The sequence below is a fragment of the Columba livia genome, chromosome 2 (genome assembly GCF_036013475.1).
Source record: "Columba livia isolate bColLiv1 breed racing homer chromosome 2, bColLiv1.pat.W.v2, whole genome shotgun sequence".
Taxonomy (NCBI): domain Eukaryota; kingdom Metazoa; phylum Chordata; class Aves; order Columbiformes; family Columbidae; genus Columba; species Columba livia.
Genome location: NC_088603.1, coordinates 111234060 through 111247911, shown reverse-complemented (window position 1 = coordinate 111247911; position 13852 = coordinate 111234060). Strand labels below are relative to the sequence as shown.

Genomic DNA, 13852 nt, shown 5'->3' with positions numbered 1-13852 from the left:
ATTTGAAAGATCAGACCTTCTTGTGCTGTAATTCCTAATGTCAGAAGCTAGTATTATTAAATTGGCTTTCTGAGTACTCCCTTTCATTTCTGTTTCTGAATAGCTTCTGTTATATGAAAGCGCTGCTCAGGAAGAAGCTGAGGGCTCCAGCTCTGTCCTCTGGGGTTAAACCAGCACTTCAGTGCTCTTCTTGAATGCTGAGGCACGATTCACATACTGAAGAATTTCTTGAGTTGTTCAGATTCATTAGCTATCTGTTTGCCTGCATCTTACAATATAATTTTGTAGGCAAAGATCTTTCAGGACTTTGAAGTATGAGGCACGATATTACATATTAGCTCTGTTTTTACAGGCAAGGAGTTTGTGAGGAAGGTGAGATAAGTGTCGGGACATAAGAGAATCCACCGAATCCCTTTTAATACACAAAGAATTGAACCGATTGTTATTAAAGAAACATCAGCAGCAAATGTTATTGAAGCATGGCAGTTTTAGAACGATGAGAACTTTTGTTTGCTGGAGCAAAGAAAATTGCAGAGGCAGAAATAATGAATTGGCTGATAGACTGGTCTGGGAACTGATGAGAAAATGCTTGTAACGATCCACAAGTCATACAACTAGGCAAGGACAGAGCCAAGAGGAGGATTTGAATGTTCTGATCACCATACAAAGAGGGTCACAGTGAAAAAGATTCACTAAAAGCACAGATTGGTTTCCCCACCCTCCCCGTTGTTGCAGTCTGCAGTGCTGCTTGTGTCCTTAACCAGCAGCTCCAAGGCAGGGTGGTCACTCCTCTCTAAAAGAAACCATGTCATAAAGAACAGCTGAGCTAGGGAGCCCTGCCACTGTGGGAACGCTGCTGTGCGTATCTGTGCAGGTGAGGGGGCTAATTTTGCTTTGGGCTTTTTAATTCTTCTTGACTTGTCTGATCCTCAGACATCTTAACTTTCTCTGTGTCACTCCAGGCAGCAAGCCTGTAGGACATGTTCCAAATTTGAAGGCATGAGGTTTATTGTAATATAAGGTTTATGTTGTTGTAGGTTGTCCTTGATTTGAAGAAAGGGTTTACTGAATACATAATTACCCTGCAGTGCTTGTGATGGGTTCTGCTGCATGATTAGCTCTTTCTTTCAATCCCTGGGCAGGGAGCAGTATTCTCAGTAGTACACACCAGTGATCTAGCACAGGGGAAAGCGTGTTTGCTGACTTTGACGTAAAGAATGTGTGACCACCTGCAGTTCCAGCAGTGTTTGTGTTTTGCTGTTGTTCACGTGAAAGAACAGCACAGTTCACAGGAGCACGCTGAAGGATGGGCAGGAGATGGTTACTTGTGTAAGGAGTGGTAGGTATGTGCTGGGGCAAACCTTCTCTTGCTGTGATGTGAAAGGTAGGAGTTGTAAGAGCCATTGCTAACAGACTCAGGAGAAAAGTAGCTGTGTCTTCATAACGCACCGAGTGAGTTGTCATCTGCCTCAGACACGCCGTGGCGTAGCAGAGCAGAACTAATGGGCGCAGCTTCGTCAGGCACTGGCTCATGAGATCAGCGTGGCACTGTGCTGTGCTGCACGGACATCCCACGAGCAGAGGGAACCTTCCTGAAAATGAGATGTGTTGGGGTAACACTGAAAGTTAAAAAAGAAAGGCAGGGAGGTGACAAATTGCTTATGTTTTTGTCGCATTTGCTCTAACTGAAATGATGCATGTTGCCCTCATTTAGATTGAGTATTGGCCAAGCAGAGGAGATCTGACATACCCTCCTTACTCCTGCCAAATGCAAAGGAGTCAGAAGCGCATACTGACAATGAATTACGTACTTATGGTCTCTCTTCTGTGTAGACTCCTGAAGAGTCCTCATTCCAGTTACTGAGCAATTGTCAGTGGCACCATCACACTGTTATTTGGTTCTCCTTTCATCTTGATAGAAAATTCTTGTGCTGTGCACTGTTTTGTTTTGCTTGATTTTTTTTTTTTCCTTCTTTTTCCCCTTCTGACCCTCGGGCTCTGTGGGAGGCATGAACTGTGCTGGGAAGTCAAAAGAGAGGTGGAGAACCAGAAATACAACTAGCAGATGGGTGGAAGTAGATGTAACCTAACAAAGACCACCCATGTATCTCTTGTGGGCCCCAGAATGTGTTATACTATTAATAGCTTAGATTGCCATGAACATACATACTTGTTCTTGCTTACATATATATATATACCTCAAGTGGAACCTTCTTGAATACATCTGAAGTTCAGTTATTTCCTTCCCCAGAAGCTTTCAAACTGTGGTTAAATATTTTGAGAAACCTTTTGTCTGCCTAGCAGTTTGTGAGAGCCACGCATGTTGTTCCCAGCTTTTAAATGCTCTAAAACTTTTCCTCCTGATTTCTATAATTCCACAACAGTAACTGCTTAAGTGAAACCATTTTCCAAGCCTGGACCTTGCCTAGAGAAGCTGAACTTTGGTCTTTGCATGAAGAAGAGTGTTTGCAGGTGGGGACGTGTAAGAGAAGGTTGTTCACCTCTGTAAGGTTCTGCAAAAGCATCGCTAAGAGCTGTCGGTAGGACTTGTGAAAGCTGCAAATGGGCAGTTCCAGCTGGGAGGAGGAGAAGAGAGCACAGACACACTGTGTCTTCCCTGCACCTCCTTATCAAATCATAGAATAGTTTGGGTTGGAAGGTTCCTTCAAAGGTCATCTAGTCCAGCCACCCTGCACTGAGCAGGGACATCTCCTGCTAGATCAGGTTGCTCACTAGATTGATCTGCAGATTATTTAGAGGGATTTAAGTTTTATCCTTTGGGCAAACATAGATGGTTTGCTAAGCAGGGCTGTGGATCTGAAGCAATTTCAGCAGCAAACTCTAATAGGTATTCTAGCAATTAGTGCAGGAAAAGCGTGAAGGAAGCATGGTGACCCAGAGCAGGAGTTGCTCCCTTATCCAGGTGACACCAACCTGAACAGAATTGTAGCTCCTGCAAATGGAGAGGACAGAGTGTCTGGGCAGGCAGCAGGTAGTTTCTGCCACCTGTGCAGTGTGGCTGCAAGGGAGAGAAACCTTTCCAAGTGAGCCAACAAGAACTTAGTTAAGGTGCATTTTCAGTTTATTTGAGTCTCAGGCTAAGCTGAGAATACAAAGCAAAGCTTTCTGTAAGTAGTGTGGTGTTAAGGTGGCAGAGCTGCTTAAGTAAGTAGACTTCCTGCAGTTAATTTTGGTCCTTTCAGGTAAACTCATCTTAGCTCACAGGAGCACCTGCAGGCACACTGGCAGGTAGGAGTAATGAAAAAGGGCTTCTGTCTGTTTTCTGAGCGTGAGACAAAATACTGAATAAGGAGATTTCCAAAGATACACGAGGCAGCAGGTTACTAGCCCCTGAGGGAAATCAAGGTTGTTATTTGCCATTTCTGAAGTTGTGGTCATGTCTTGCCTTGGCCTTCCCCTCCCACCACCCCTCCTTTGCCAAGTTATTTAGGAAAAAAAATCAGAGCATTTGTGTATATCCACATTTTAGGTGAAGTTTTGTCACTCCTCAACTTCAGTTTTTAAGGGATATAGTCTGTATTGAACATTGCTTACTGATGGGCATCTCATATTGAGAGGAAGAGAAAACTAAACATTTATTTTGAGGAAGGCAAAAGAAGGAGCACGGGTGAAACAGCACAGAAAAGACACAGATCCTAATCTGAACAGGGTAGAACAGAAACAGCAGCTGAGGACAACTTAAGTATATTTGTTGTTGACCTAATTGCCCAGCCAAAGAGCAACAACAGCTGAGTACTTCTAGCAGTGTTCCCACCCTAGGGGAAATGTTTAGAGGGAAGGGAACTAAGATGGGACTAACAAGTGGTTGGTCAATTAACACGTGCCATTAAGTCAGTCTGTTAAACACTAAAAATTTGTCTTAATTATCCAAATTGTACTATGTCTACTAACAGCAATGTTTAGCTAGTAAGCAGATAGCCACTATGTAATACCTAAGTGTCTGTTTGGTCTGCTGAGAAAAGAAGAAAAATTTGTGGAGTGAGGAGGTGCAAGAGAGCTGTGCCCCAGTGATGGTTCTCTTTGCTTTAATACCAACATGTTACTTCTTGTACCTATTTTCACTACCCTCTGGCAGGGAAGACAGGAGATCTAAGCTGCGCGCAGCTTCTCAGCATAACTAGGAAAGCTGGAATGAGCTTATCACTTGCTGGAATTTACCACGAGCACTTTACCACTCCTGTGGCCGTCGTGATAGGGACAGAGAGGTGTCCAAGGGCAGCCTCAATCCTGAAGAAGGTCTGTGGCAGAAGCATTGTTGGATTGAGGGGTGGCAGGATTTCCACTGCCAGCATTTACAAGCCATGTACCTTTTCCTTAGAAGGGAAAAAAAAAAAGGATGCTGTGGCCAAGGGGTGAATTTTATGTTTTTCAGTAAATTTTATGGTGAGACACCTGGGACCTGTGCCAGCAATACGTATTCTGCTAATTCTGGCATCCATGAAGTGACAGGGATAGTTCAAGTGGAGTAAGTACAGCAACAGAGACGCTGGATTATAAAGCATCACAGAGAAAGGCTGTGTTGTCATCCTGATGTGACTCTGACTCATGTTGTTACCCATTTTAGGACCTGCTGCCGCTGCGCCCTCGCTGGTGTCATTTTCTGCTGGACTCACCCAGAAGCCTTTCTCCAGTGACGTTGGTGTGGTTCATTTTAACAAAGTGCTTGTGAATGACGGGGACTATTATAACCCAAATACAGGTAATGGCCAAAGAATGGACCCACAGAGATGCCAGATGGGCAGCAGCTTGGGTTACCAGTGGTTGATGCTATCTCAGGCCTTGCTGGTACATTGGACAAACAAAATAAGTCAATCTAAACCAGACACATCAGGTTAAAAGCTTCCTGTGGTTGTGGCAGATGTGCCCAGCCATACTGAGGCCCAGCTCACCACTGCCTCTGCCAGTACAGCTGGTTGTGCTCCCCACCCCACCTCTGGACAGCTGAGCTTGGGGAACAGAGGTGACGTTCCTTGCTACCCCGCTTTGCTGCAGCTTGGCCAGCTGGGTCACCCAGGGGAGAGGAGGGAGGGAGGCGATGGGTACAGCCTCTCCAATGACAGTAACTGCTGGCTGCCTCCTTCTCAAGCAAAGTGTCATGTCACTTGAGGGTGTCAGGTGTGCCTTCACCTTCAGGGGACATGCACAGCGTGCGGGTGCCTCTCACCTCTTCACCCAGCTCTGAGTTAGCTGAGAAGGTTTCCAAACGTGGATAAGACCTGCTGATGTCCTGCAGGACTTGTGGGCTCTGACACAGAATCAGCAACCCTTTGCCTTCATGACTGCTGTCATTTGGTGAGCTGCCCAGGCCGACCTTATCACTGTTATCTGTAGGTAGCGATGAGTAAGCCACGTCGCTTTACGTTTGTCGTGGTGCTTTTGAGAGCCCAGGTCTCTCCATTTTGAGTAACTCTCTCCTGCAGGCATCTTCACGTCACCCTACGAAGGGCGCTACCTGATCACCGCTGTGCTGGCCCCGGAGAGGGATGAGTACGTGGAAGCGGTGCTGTCTGTCTCCAACGCGAGCGTGGCTCAGCTCCACACGGCCGGGTACAGAAGGGAACTGCTGGAGTACCACAAACCCTACTCGGGGAAACGGACCTGTGGTGGTCCTGGGACCTTCCACCTTGTTCTTCACCTCAAAGCAGGAGATGAAGTGAACGTCGTCGTGACAGGAGGCAAACTGGCCTACACAGACTCTGACGAAATGTACTCCACGTTTAGTGGAGTTCTCCTTTATCCTTCCATTTCTCATGTTTAGGTTTACCTTGAACAGGAGAGAAGGGTAAGATATTCAGAAGAAATTAAGTGTAATAAAATTCAAAGCTTTAATATATTCAGTTTATATATTTGATTTCAGTGGTGGGTTTATAGTCTATACTGAGACCTGTTCCTTGTCCCCTGTTTCCAGAGGGAGCTACAAAACACTTGTTTCTGTAGCTAAATTAACTCCTCCCCAAGCTCTTTTTTACCTGTACAAGCAGAACAACTGTTTAAACACCAAATACGTTCTCCATAGATACTTCTCCACTATGCTCTTGCTATTCCCCATTAAATTGCCTTTGCAGTCTTCTCCCTAGTTTATCAAGCTGTCCCTAATGTACCAAAGTTTACATCTTTGCTGAAGTTTACAGCTGTGCTCAGCTATTTCCATGTTTTCAGTAAAGCAGGGGCAAGATAGCGAGATTGTATTGGTCATGGTTGATGACTTCTTGGTCCTTGTGTTATTTAATAATATGTTGGGTCACGTGCATTCGCGTGAACAATTTGTTCAAAGCAGTTTTTAACCATGGTGATGCAAAGCCAAACAAGAGTCATCAGTTTTCTTTTTCCCATTAAGGGCCAAACGCGGTGCTAAGAGACGAGCGGCTCATTCCAGCCAAGTGGGAGCAGCTGTGCAGGGAGAAACTTGCCTCAGCTTTTCACTGGGCAGACATGAGTGCAAGGTGCAGTTGCTGCTACTGAAAGATTTAGAACACTTACTTTCAATTGATACGGTAAAAAAGATGATCAGTCAAACCTGGTGGTCTTGAGATTAAAGCTTGCTTCTTGGCATGAATAAAACAGGTTAGAAAATATCTGAATTGTCTGTGCTTAGCTAGAAAAATGGTAATTTTGAAAAGTTAAACAAAATTTTCCAAAGTTTTTCTCTGGCACTTGTATAGTATTTGCATTAACAAGGAAGTCTTATGCTTGTTTTGCATTGTAGAAGACAAATCAGAGGAAAAACTGTTGATACAGGAAAATAGCCTTATTTTAGCCAGTACTGCCAAATGCACAAACCAGCCGTCTGCACTGAGTCTTGGTTGCAACAGCTTCCTGCATCGGTGCTTATGAGTGAGGTTTAACACTCAGCATCTGTTTATTTGGATGAAGCAACTTTCTTAGCTTAAACACATTCGGGGCAGTGGTATTTTATTTCTCATACTAGACACTTCACTTCTCAGTGGAGGTAACAAATGTGTTTTGGCTCTTTAGAGTTGGTGTTTTGTTGTCTTTCATGGCTAAAAAAAAAATCCAGCCGTGCTTTACTGAGAGCAGGACTGTTCAGCTGTCACTTATATATTGTTATAGAAGCTGATCCTTTGTGCTCTGTACAGAGTTGTATTTATCGTAGTGGTTTGTGTAGTATATTTTCTTTTTTAATAACTCCAGAACAGCTGTCTGTAGCCTCAGAACAAACAATTCCTGTAGGTGAAGGAAGAACTCCCCATGCTGTAAGCAGCACAGTACGGTTTAGCTGAAGCCCTTCCCTTCTGAGGAGGTCAGATGAAGACTTAACGCCTTTGTTGCTTAGTTTTGGAATAGATACTCCCTCATAACTCTGTTTCCAGGCAATGAGATGGGGCCTTCCCACAACAAACTGTCACATCCTGGAAGTTGAGAAAAGCGGGTGGAAAAAGCTTTCTTTCCCTGGGGGAACTCTGAGCCAGTCCCTGTGCAGCTCCGGGTTGCACTGGGGGAGTTGTGAGCACGGGAAGGAAATCACGAGTGGAGTTTTGAAGCACCTGGTTTAGGAAGGTCTCTTGGCACCTGATTTTCAGAAATGCCGGTGTTACCGGTAAGCAGAAGCTAGGCCTGGGTGTGTTTTGTAGCAGGAAGGCTGTTTCTGGAAGAGCAGTGTTAGTCAGTAGCCAAAGACGTACAGTGAACTTGCACTTCACAGCGTGATAAAGGGACCCACCCCGTCTCATTTCCCTGCACTTGTGTCTTGACCTGTGCTGGAGCGTGAGGCCACGTGCTTGTTCAACAGGCACTTAGTTTTCTTCTGTCCTAAATCAACAGCCCCTTTCTGTCCTCTGCCTTTCTGGGTCTCAAAAGTGAAGAGGCAGACAGGAAAGATTGCTTTTTGCATTTTCAAAAGCCAGTTACATGAAGCACTTTTCTTTTCTTTAAACATAGTTTCTTGTTATATACAAAAGCCGAAGAGGCACTTTTTCTTTTAGGATATTTTTCACTCTCAAGAAAACTGTGTTCTCTAAGAAGTTGGCTCCAGACTTATGTATGACTCAAGTATTGTTAGATTATTGTTGCCTGTTCTAAAAATGACTCATAGAAACAAACAAAATGAGCTGAGTGCTTAGGGAGACCTCGCTGGCAAAGACAACCTATTTTCCACCCCACCCTCCTCCAAGTAAGAAATTTTTAAGAATCAGCAGTGCAAGAGTTGCAAAAGTTCTGTCATCTAGTTCTTGTCTTAACCGCTTCCGTAGATTTCTAAATCCAAGCCACAAATCTTCACCAGCCCATTTCTGCTCCTGGGACAGGGTTGTCTTCTACCACAAAGTTTCTCCTGGTACCCAGGATCTGCTGCTGCCAGTGCCGAGATTTTTCAAGCCCTCAAGTTCAGCAGAACGTGTATCTGTGCACAGGTATAAAGTGTTCCTGAAACTGTGCCACAGCAGGGCCCAATCTCAGTGGCAGATGTTGAGGACACCTTTTAGAACTGCTAGGGATAGTTTCCAGTCCACCATTTCTAGCAGTGTGGTGGCAAAAGCTATGACCTTTGATAATGAACCTCTCTCTTAGATTTCTGCTTTTGTGGAGGGAGACTTGGCCCTTCATTTCCACTTCCTTGGTAATTGCTGTAATCAGGGTAGGTGGCTCGATTCCTCCTGGTGAAGTTATTTTCCTGGAGCTTACAAGGTGGAATATTCACACAGCTGGGAAGACCACAATGCTGTAGCCCCTGAGTAGCAAAGAGATGTGAAAACTTGAATCCCAGTCTCTGCTTCAGTGAGTGCATGAATGAAACGCTCATTAAAGCAGCAGCTGGAAGAGACTCGAGCACAGACGTACTCATGGGCCCCCTGAAGGTTTGCTCCATACAGAACAGCTCAGCTTCAAAGGAAGGAGCAAGAGCTCTGCTCCAGAATACCCTGAACCCACTGACAAAACCTTTACATCTTTGGTGAGAATCAGCAGCAGAACAAGGAAGTACCTGCACTAAAAGGAAGATTTCACACTGTGGCTTCCTCATTTGACTACCACATCCAAGAGCACCCACAAAGCTCAAATAGGAAGCATCTGTTAACCAAGAAAGCCTTAAAAAACATTAATCCTGTAGGTGGGAGCTCTAAGGCAGGTATGCTGCCTGTTTCATAAAGCACAGCGCTGCCTTGTAGATCTGTTTTGTAGGTAGCTTTGTAATGCAGCATACAAGGATTATGGGATTCTTAGGTAAAACAGTATGTGTTGTGCCAGGTGTTCCCATTTCACATCAAAACAGGAAGAAAACCAAACTGTAGAAGGTGAAGCTGTACAGACATGTGTCTGACAGCCCCTTAGCCAGGCACGAGCAACCTGATCTGGTTGAAGATGGCCCTGCTCATTACAGGGGGGGTTGCACTAGATGACCTTTGAAGGTCCCTTCCAACCCAAACTATTCTACTCCATGATACTAATGTGGTGTCCCAGGGACTGTCAAAATATCAAACCCAACAGAGTCCCCAAGGCAGCATCCCTTGCGATAAAAGTAAATTTCCACAGCCAGGTCATTAACAGCAGAACGCCTGGAGAACACGCCAGCATGCTGCCAGCCAGCAAGGCACTGGCCAAACATGGAAATGTATCCTAGAACAGGTACGGGAAAAGGCTACAAAGCAACTGATAAATTGGTCCTGTCCCCAGGAAAGCTTGGAGCAAAGCAGGAATGCCAATTTTCACCACAAAACACATACAAAAAAAACTACCTCATTATTTTCATTTGCTATTAAGACTTCGAGAACAGTGGAGATATTTCTGTATTGACCACTAAAAGCAATGAGGATTTTCTGTGGTATTCCACCATGTATCCTTTCAATGGACCCCAGGTTACTTACAGCAGCTTTGTGCAGTTTAGCTGAGGGACTCCAGTCACCTTGGTGAAGCCAACCAGCCATTCAAGAAAAATTTGAAATAGGAAAGAGAGCAAGCTGTAAATGGAAAGCATAGGAAGGCAACTGGAAATAAAAATGCCCCTCACCACCCCATGCAGGTTTAAAATGCACTGAGAGTGCAAGACAAAGGGCTCCCCAGCTGCAACTATGAGATTCAAATCCAGATTGATTTGTTTCCTGAGGATACATTGTGCATTTCAAAGTGAGTTTTATCTGCTGAATAAGTCAATCCTCCTTAGGTTATGGCATGGTAGTGGATACAGATCTATTTTACCGAACTACAAATGCATTTACAGTCTTAGTGTACAGATGGGAGGAATGTGCCGCTGTCCACTTAAGCTGGAGCAAAATAACGCCCTTGCTGCTCGTTGCTCCCAGGTACTGGCATAGAGTTCCAATTGTCAAGTTACCAGGAATACCTGAGAGCTGTGTCCTGTCATCACAAGACAGGCTTGCACTCGAGCAAGCACCAACCTTCCTGCAACTTACCCTGCAGGTATGAGAAAGATGCAGAACAGCTCTGCCAATTCTTCGTATGTGATGTGAGACTTCAAAGAACATCCTGTAACATGTTACTGCATAAGCAGGTTTTGGCATTTATCCATTTTTGCTATCTTGATTGTGGAAAAAAAAGGAACATTAAGTTTTCAGACAAGAACAGCACATCTGAGAGCATGCTTTATGTATGCATGTGTATACATATATTCATGTATAGAGAGAGAGTAATATCCAGGAGCATGAAGAAACTGTGATGGAAAACTGCAGATATGTCCAAATAAAGCCTACCTGTTGTGCGATGTCTTGATGCTCTTTCACTTCCAAGCAAACAAACCAAATGTAAGCCATAATTTTTGCCCTCTCCTCCACCACCTTTAAAAACTGCAGTTTTTGGCTTTTCACTCAAGCTTGCCTGTGTATTTTTGTTTATTCAGCATCAAGCACTGTTACATAGGCTCTGTGGTACACAGTTCTGCCAATACAGTTCTTCCCCATCTTAGTTGATCATTCAGTTGGAAGGGACCTACAGTGATGATCTAGTCCAACCACCTTACCAATTCAGGTCTGACCAAAAGTTGAAGTAAATTATTAAGGCCATTGTCCAAATGCCTCTTAAACACTGACAGGGATTGTCATCGTCCACCTCTCTAGGAAGCCTGTTCCAGTGTTTGACCACCCTGTCAGTAAATAAGTGCTTCCAAATGTCCAGTCTGATCCTCCCCTGGTGCAGCTTTGAACCATGTTCTATCACTGGGTCCCAGGGAGAAGAGCTCAGCACCTCCCTCTCCATGTCCCCATCTCAGGAAACTTCAGAGAGCCATGAGGTCATCCCTCAGCCTCTTTTTTTCCAAACTAGACAAGCCCAAAGTCCCCAGCTGCTTCTCAGAGGACATTCCTTCCAGGCCTGGCACCAGCTTTGTTGCCCTCCTCTGAACACGTTCAAGGACTTGCACATCCTTGCCCCAAGCTGCACAGAGCACTCAACGCAAGACTGCACCAACGCTGAATACAGCAGGATAATCACCTTTTCTGACCAGCTGGTGATTCCGTGTTTGATGCACCCCAGGATGGGGTTTGCCCTCCTGGCTGCCAGGGCACACACTGGTGGCTATGTTGAGCAGCACCCCCACGTCCCTTTCTGCAGGGCAGATCTCCAGCCACTCCTCTCCTCCCTGTTTATACCTGTGCTGGGCATTACTCCATTCCAGGCATGGCATCTGTCATTTGTTCCTGTTAAATTTCATGCCACTGGTAACTGCCTGATGCTCCAATCTATCTAGATCCCTCTGCAAGGCCTCTTGGCCCTCACGAGAGTCAACAGCACCTCCCAATTTGGTATAATCAGCAAACTTGCTCATGGCACATTCAACTCCTGCAGCCAGATAGCTAATAAAAGTCCTGAACAAAATTGAAACCCAATGAACAGTGCTGCTGACCGATCACCAACCAGATGTTGCCCCCAGTTCTAGGCTGAACAGTTCAGGCTGAGTTTCTTATTCTCACCAGAACACGTACACATGAAGTAGCAGAAGTGGGGAACATGAGATTACAGAGCAGCGAGGTAGAAAGGAGAAGGAAAAGGGGAAAGCAGGGAAGGACTGGAACAAGAGAACAGACTATGAAGAAAATGAGGTGCACCACCTTTCAGTGCTGGTGGGAGAACAGCAGCCACCCAGTCCTTAGAGTAGAATTCAGATGAATTCAGACTAAAGATGAATGTTTAGTCAAAACTGTATCTATCCGGCATCCCTTCTTACAAGGAAAAGGCTTCTTGTAGCACTCCCAAGGAGATGGCTTAGCATCGCTTGTAATTATCCCACTGATAGTTGTGTCCCAAGTACTAAACATGAAAGCCATTAACACAAGTGCTCACTTTTGTGCAGCTCAACATCTGTTCTCCCATGGAGCCACGCTGCTCCCACCACCTGCCAGCCTGGGGCTGCAGCCCAGGCCATGAAGAAAAATACTGCACCAGCCTGTAGTGCTGGAGCCTTTCTTGCTGTTCTTTGCTACAGCTCCCTGCACAATTAAGAGAGGTCTTGGACATCTCTGGTGTGGGGCAGAAACATCACTGTGGTTTTATTAATTTGTTTTGGGCAAGGGGAGAAGAGAAAAAGCAGAGGGTATCATCATGCTTAGAAAACACATTGCACAACAGTGGCTGCCCTGCTGGACAGGAGACCCTGACAAGCCCTTGCTGTGCCCCACAGTGAAACCTCCAGAAGCTCTGAGCTGTCCCCTGCCCAGAACACCCTTCTGCACAGCCGGCTGCCTCACAGCTTGGCTCATCCCTGGTCCCAGAGCTTGGCTGGCAGCTGCAAGCGGGAGCACACACGTGCTTCCCAACCAGAATGGTGCGGGCTGCACACACAGCAGGGCCCTCAGTGCACCGAACTCTAGAAACGGTGCCCTGCACACACACAGGATAGCACTTGCTGTTGGAAACCGAGATTCTTTGTTTCTATTCTTTACACACCTAAGACCATTGTGGCAAGACAGAAAAAAAAAAAATCCATCTACCAAGAACAAGATTACTCCATCAGGAGTCCACTAGGGTACAATGGACATGAGAGGAACACCACCACCTCAGAAATGTTTTTTTCAACAGATGGGAATATATGGTATACATAGGAGACGCTGCCCTCCTGCTGGTGCTGGCACAGTCACTCACTGCGCACAACAAACAAGTACTGAGACCTGGGTGTGAAAGAAAGACGGGCAGTGAAGAGTGCAGTGCGAGGAGTGAAGCGCCCCAGCTGTGAGAAGGGTGCAGCATATGAGCAGCATTGCAGGGGACACGCAACAGAAAGGGAGGATCAAAAGGCACAATACCGTTTACACTTCTCACGCAGATACATCACACTTTTAGACATGGCTGAAACAGCTGGATTTTCTACGGTAAGCTGCTAGTTAGTTCCATTTACCAAAACCAGCAAGAGTCTAGGAACAATAAGTTTTTACTGAAAGCTTGAGGCCCCTTTTTCATTATGGTCTCACAATAATTGCCTCAAGCAATTTAACAGCTGTCATGAAAGACAATACTCTTGTCCTTAAAAAGTAAACTTGAGTGGAATTAGGACAAAACTCCAAATTAGGGCAGATTTGGAAGAGCTCAAAGTATACCATTACAAGATTTTCTTCAAGGCAGCTTGTGTATTCCCAAGTCATGCATCTGTAACTTTATTTTCTATATTATTAATGCACGTTTGCTCTTCATTATAGTTGTAACCCAATATTGGTACTGGCACACAATGGAAATTCGATAACAGCAGTTATTTAGCAGTAGTATAAATACTCTGAAAAAAAATAAACCAAGTATGAGAGAAAGCAAAGGTATCATAGTCCTCAGAACAGCAACTCGAATTCCACATAAAATATTAATACAATTGAAATAAACCCACATTTACTAAATTAGCTATACAAGAATGGAATCCCCAAGCACAAATTGAAGAAACCTA

At 45.0% G+C, this 13852-nt stretch overlaps 1 protein-coding gene across 1 annotated transcript in view; it reads left to right on the top strand.

The window, feature by feature from the left end:
- Positions 1-10693, top strand: part of EMILIN2 (elastin microfibril interfacer 2) — a 38463-nt gene extending 27770 nt beyond the window's left edge. Inside the window, exons 7-8 of the mRNA XM_065053252.1 lie at positions 4586-4720; positions 5442-10693. Of these exons, the coding sequence (XP_064909324.1) occupies positions 4586-4720; positions 5442-5779 (473 nt within the window). The 3' untranslated portion in view covers positions 5780-10693. The remainder of the gene's footprint in view (positions 1-4585; positions 4721-5441) is intronic.
- Positions 10694-13852: the final 3159 nt, after the last annotated feature.